Raw genomic sequence first — 6,000 nt, 5'->3', positions numbered from 1 at the left:
CATTTATTTTGATTCTTATTGACTTGAACTTCTAAAATTGCATAAAATTAGAGGTGCAGGGGCACACAAATTTCTCAGTGACGCTATTTTATCAAATGTTTTATCGAATCGCCTGTCAATACTTTAATGGTAAGTCTGCATAAACCCATTATATGTATTACCTGCTCTAAGTTAGTGTGTTCCATTGACAGTTACATTACATTTATAAGTAAAACATATTTGAATGAGACAAACATGACCTCGTCAGGCAGTGCGTTTCATTATGAAAGGTTGTCATGATAGTTCATTTTATTAAGGCATTCTGATTAGTAACCATGGGAATTCTTTTTTTCATCAGTCTGTGAATTTGAGGCAAAATCAATCTGATTGATTTTTCTCAATTTGAAAATCACATTTTGTCAAAACAGCCTACAGCGAAGTTATAACCAGAATCATATACATTTTACAACAGAGGTTATTAGAAAGTAACCAGGAATATTATATCTTTTTACTATTTAGGAAGATCTGAGTGTAAGTTATTTATGTTTGTGAACTGTTTGAGACAGAAGAGGAGGTAACACTATACAACCACAATGCCTTTAGATATTTTGTCCACAAACTCAAGTCCCAGTCAGGAGTTAATGACATTTTAAGTGTGTTGTATTGAGTGAAGTAGAAGTTTAACAGCAGACACCTCTGGTTATTTGGCTATCAGATGATCTCAGTGTCTGAATCCTGTACTTAATCATCATGGAGAAGCTGAGATTGAAGGGTTGGGATTAGATTTCCATGAAAATCAACCAATCTGAAGGCTTCCATCCCAGGATCTTAATGGAAGTGTTTGCTGAGCCAGTAGATGAATTGGTGGTAATCCTCTAAAATTTGTTCAGTTCTAGAGAGGTACCCAAGGATTGGAAAACTGCAAATGTAATGCTAATTTATCAGCAGCCAGTCAGCTGAACAACTAGCACAACTTTTGGGATATGGGAGAAAGCTGGAACGCCCAGGGGAAACTTATGCACTTGCAGGGGGATCATGTAAACTCCACACAGATGGCATCAGATATCAGATTCAAACTGAGCTTACTGGAGCTGTGAGGCTACACTACATTCAGCTCCACTTCCCGTTTCAGTCCTAAAGTGCCTACCACTTTCTTTGAGATTGTGGTCCCTTGATCCGTGATATCTTGATTTAGTAAAGCAGCTCAAATGCATTCCATTAATTAATTTCCCACCTTATTACAGCAAATCTGGCTTATCCAGTCTTTATGCAGTTTAATGCAGATTGCATTACCCTTGTTCGAATGCTTTTTTAAAATTTCCTGATTATGCTGTGTCCAATATTACAGTTATTATTTGATGGCCTACCAAATACTTTCCGCACTTTGCTATCTCTTAACATGACCCAAATTGATTCTAGTTCTACATCATGGTAAGTCAAGCCAAGATCATTTCTCAGCATTGCACTGATCCTCAGGTATTGCAGCTGCCAACAAGTACACAGCAAATTTCCATGAATACATCAGATGAGAGTAATTTATCTGTTTGCTGATAATATTATTTTAGTATATATAGTATATATATATATATTTATGTATGGATAGTGGTCAAATGACAATGAGCTAAAGTGTTCCTTTACATTTTTCTTCTTCTTAGGTGGTCCCTTAGGATCAAGAATGCTTTGCTTCCTCACCAGTTCTTTGGCCTCATCTATCACCTCAGAACCCAATGCAGGAAGCACAGATTCTGCTACAGATGCTTGGCAGGTGAGTAGTTTGTGAGGTAGTTTACTCCTTCTGCTATTTTCACGAGGCCTTTGTGTGCTCCCAACATATGGACTTAAGATGCTCAGTGCCATCCTGAATAATTTCTCTCTGCTTTGAGCTGTCAAGTGCCAAGGATTCTCAGTGGGGATGTTGTAATTCTTCAAGGAGGTTTGAGAGTGTAATGAATCTCTTCCTCTGCCCACCTGCTGACAGGGCTCAGCAGGTAAACATCAGTGATAAAATTCATCCTCACCCTCAATCCCCCAGCACAGCCTTTGCCCAGCTGAGGATCTCAGACCCAGCACAAAATTCGTGGTCAACTCAGCTGCAGGGATCTCTTCCCGCCTATATATACTTTTGAGGCAGACATGTATAAATACCAGCAATACTATCTTTGCATAATCATTCAAGTTCACTGGAAGAATAAACAAACTACATTGATGTACCTCCCAGGCATTACTACTTTGGTTATAGTCAGGAAGTTCTGCTGGGCACACCACGTTGTTTGCATTCCCAATGCCAGACGCCTAAATCAGACATTCTGTTCCTTTATGTTATCCTGACCAAATAAGATGTCTATCTAGCTTGTCAGATGAAGAGTGTTTGATTGCTCTGGGCCTGTATTCACTGGAATTCAGAAGAATGAGGGGTGACCTCATTGAAACCTATCGAATGGTGAAAGGCCTTGATAGATCGGGTGTGGAGAAGATGTTTCCTATGGTGGGAGAGTCTAAGATCAGAGGACACAGCCTCAGAATAGAGAGGTGTCCTTTTAGAATAGAGATGACGAGGAATTTCTTGAGCCAGAGAGTAGTGAATCTGTGTAATTCTTTGCCACAGGCAGCTGTGGAGGCCAAGTCTGTATGCATATTTAAGGCAGAGATTGATAGATTCTTGATTGGACTGGGCATGAAGGGATACAGGGGAAGGAAGAAAATTGGGGCTAGGAGGAAAAATGTATCAGCCATGATGAAGTGGCAGAGCAGACTTGGTGGGCCTAATTCTGCTCCTGTATCTTATGGTCTCATGACAAACAAAGGACCCACACTCAGTCATAGAGGCAACCATCTACTACACTCTCTGGCTTCTTTTGCAGAGCCAATGTCTAATCCAATTTACTACCTCATCCTGCATGCCAAGTGACTGAACCTTCTTGACCAGCCTCCCATGTGGGACCTTTTCGAAGGCCTTGCTAAAGTCCATGTAGTCAATCCACTGCCTTTCCTTCATCAACCTCCTCAAAAAGCTCTATAAGATTTGTTAGATATGACCTACCATGCACAAAGCCATATTGACTATCCCTAATTAGGCCTTGTCTATCCAAATGTTTATATATCTGACCTCATACTAGAATACCCACTCCTGACGTCAGGCTGAAAGGCCTCTAAATTACTGCTTATTCTTAGAGCTTTTCTTGAAGAATGGAACAACATTGGTTATCCTCCAGTCCGCCAGGAGCTCACCCATGGCTAAGGATGTTTTAGATACCTCTGCTAGGGTCCCTGCAATTTCTGTACTTGCCTCCCACAAGGTCTGAGGGGACATCTCATCAGGCCCAGGGGATTTAACCATCCTAATTTGCATCAAGTCAGCAAGCACCTCCTCTTCTCTAACCCTTATATGTTCCATGCTGTTTGGCCTCAGTTGGTTAGACTCTGTGTCTGTCTCCTGAGTGAATATAGGTGCAAAAAATCCATTTAAGATCTTCCCCATCACTATCAGCTCCATGCATAGATGGCCATGCTGATCTTCAAGTAGGTCAATTTTGTCCCTTGTTACCTTTTGCTCCTAAGGTATCTGTAGAAGCCCTTGGGGTTCTCCTTCACCTTCTCTGCCAGAGAAACCTCATGCCTTCTTTTAGCCCTCGTGATTTACCCCTGAAGTGTTCTCTTCCATTTCTTATACTCCTCAATCACCTCATTAGTTCCTTGCTGTTTATACCTGCTATGCACCTCCTTCTCCTTAAGCAGGGCCTCAATATCTCTCAAAAACAAAGCTCCCTAAACCTATTATCCTTGCCATTTATTCTAACAGGAACATACAATCTCTGCACTCTCAAAGTTTCACTTTTGAAGGCATCCCACTTATCAAGCATGAACACAACCTATTCCAATCTGCACTTGCCAGATCTTTTCTGATGCCATCAAAATTAGCCTTTCTCCAATTTAGAATCTCAACCCAAGGACCATCTGTAAGATAGCTCCTCCGTCAACATGACAATGTTTTGTCAGCCTAGCTTTTTTATGCTTGCTTAAGCGGGGTTTGAATTCACAACCTCGCAGTCTGTGATGGGAATCCTTCCAATAAAGATGGTGGCATTGGGCAATCAGACACTGTATAAGATAAGGTTCAATTATTGCTGTGTGCCCTGAGCTTATTCATGGTTAATGTTTTAGTACCTGAATATTAATGTATATTTCTTAAAATATTGTTGCTCAGTAGAATCAAAATATGATTGGGCAGAAAGAGCCTGTGCTGGTTTCAAGTTGCCTTTGAAATAGTTTAATTCTAGGCAGCCGGGATGAGGAACTAAGTGTAGTTTAAACAACACACATCAAAGTTACTGGTGAACGCAGCAGGCCAGGCAGCATTTCTAGGAAGAGGTACAGTCGACGTTTCAGGCTGAGACCCTTCGTCAGTTAGTCCTGATGAAGGGTCTCGGCCTGAAACGTCGACTGTACCTCTTCCTAGAGATGCTGCCTGGCCTGCTGCGTTCACCAGCAACTTTGATGTGTGTTGTTTGAACTTCCAGCATCTGCAGAATTCCTGTTGTTTGTAGTTTAAACAGTAGTGTTTACTAGCTGATGATGATTGGATAGTTGTAAAAAGTTTGATAAAGTTGGAAGCTGCCAAATTACAGAAAGGAGAAGACTGATGATAAATGATTGTTTTGACTGATTTTAGCAATTGAACAATGAATTAAGCATCACAAGGGTCGGGTCAGGTCACTCATCTGAGTGCTACTGGTACCATGTATGCTCACTATTACCTGTCGCATGGTTGGGTGGTCGGCAACTAAACCGGCTCCCCCACCAGGCTTGCCTGGTGCGGAGGGTGGCCAGACACCCTGCAGGACGATAAACAAGACCTGCGAAAGGGCGGATGAGCCCTCTCGTAGTGTCAACGGACATCTAGCAAACACATGCTGTGAAGCGCGGAAAGGGCATCCCTTGCATCGAGGCTTGGTCTGGCCATTAACTGCAACAGAACTTCCCCCAGCTGTCTTGGACCCCACCATGCTGCTGGATCCGGGAGGGGATGTCGAGAGAGTGGGTGTGGACCTGTGCAACCCCTAACTCATCTAAAATCCACTCACGCACACGCTGTTCCTTTCTGAGGAGCCATCATCATCCTATGGGATGGGGGGGGGGAGAGAGAGATAGAGAGAGAGAGAGAGAGAGAGAGAGAGAGAGAGAGAGATAGAGAGAGAGAGAGAATATATGTATGTATATATCACAAGGGAGCTTGTAGCTTTGGAGCAATTCTGGGAAGTTCCCCATATGAGATGTTACTTGATGATGTAACGGAGACATCCTAAACTCATTCTTACCATCTAATAGTGCATGTCCTTTCACCTTGGAGAATGGACACAAAGCCAGAGCTAAAATAAAGGTTTTCAAATGGTATGAAGAGTTTAATGGCAGAACAATTTCCATCATGGCCAAGTTTGATAATTTGGTATCAATTTTGCTGATCAGTTTGTAATATTACCTCAAAAGGCTTCTTAATATACCTTTTGTGATCTTAACGTGTTCTAAAGCACTTTGCTTTGTAAGTGTAGACATTGTTGTAATATAGGAAATGGGATGGCTAATTTGTACGCATCCAGCATCCACAGCTATGACATAGGAATAATGTAGGGATGTTGATTAACAGATAAATATCAGTCCAAGTATCAGAAATAGCTCCCCTATCCTCCTGCACCATGGAAACTTCTACGTCCACCTGAGAGATTATGCTCACAAACACAAGAAAATGTGCAGATCCTGGAAATCGAAGCAACGTACACAAAGTGCTGGAGGAACTCAGCAGGTCAGGCAGCATCTATGGAAAAAAGCACAGTCGACATTTTGGGCATAGACCCTTCAGCAGGACTGAGGAAAAAAATGATGGGAAGTCAGAGTAAGAAGGTTGGGGGGGTGGGGGGAGGAAAAAGTACAAGGTGATAGGTGACAGGTGAAACTGGGAGAGGGGGAGGGGGAAAGTAAAGAGCTGGGAAGTGGATTGCTGAAAGAGATAAAGGGCTGGAGAATGGG

At 42.2% G+C, this 6,000-nt stretch overlaps 1 protein-coding gene across 1 annotated transcript in view; it reads left to right on the top strand.

Moving 5' to 3' along the window:
* The first annotated feature begins 1,642 nt into the window (after positions 1-1,642).
* The window catches only part of cdk2 (cyclin dependent kinase 2), a 101,184-nt gene continuing 96,826 nt past the window's right edge, over positions 1,643-6,000 (top strand). Inside the window, exon 1 of the mRNA XM_072249392.1 lies at positions 1,643-1,744. Coding sequence (XP_072105493.1) covers positions 1,707-1,744 — 38 coding nt within the window. The 5' untranslated portion in view covers positions 1,643-1,706. The remainder of the gene's footprint in view (positions 1,745-6,000) is intronic.

This window comes from Mobula birostris, chromosome X (genome assembly GCF_030028105.1).
Source record: "Mobula birostris isolate sMobBir1 chromosome X, sMobBir1.hap1, whole genome shotgun sequence".
Classification (NCBI taxonomy): Eukaryota; Metazoa; Chordata; class Chondrichthyes; order Myliobatiformes; family Myliobatidae; genus Mobula; species Mobula birostris.
This window is presented reverse-complemented; position numbering and strand designations above follow the sequence as displayed.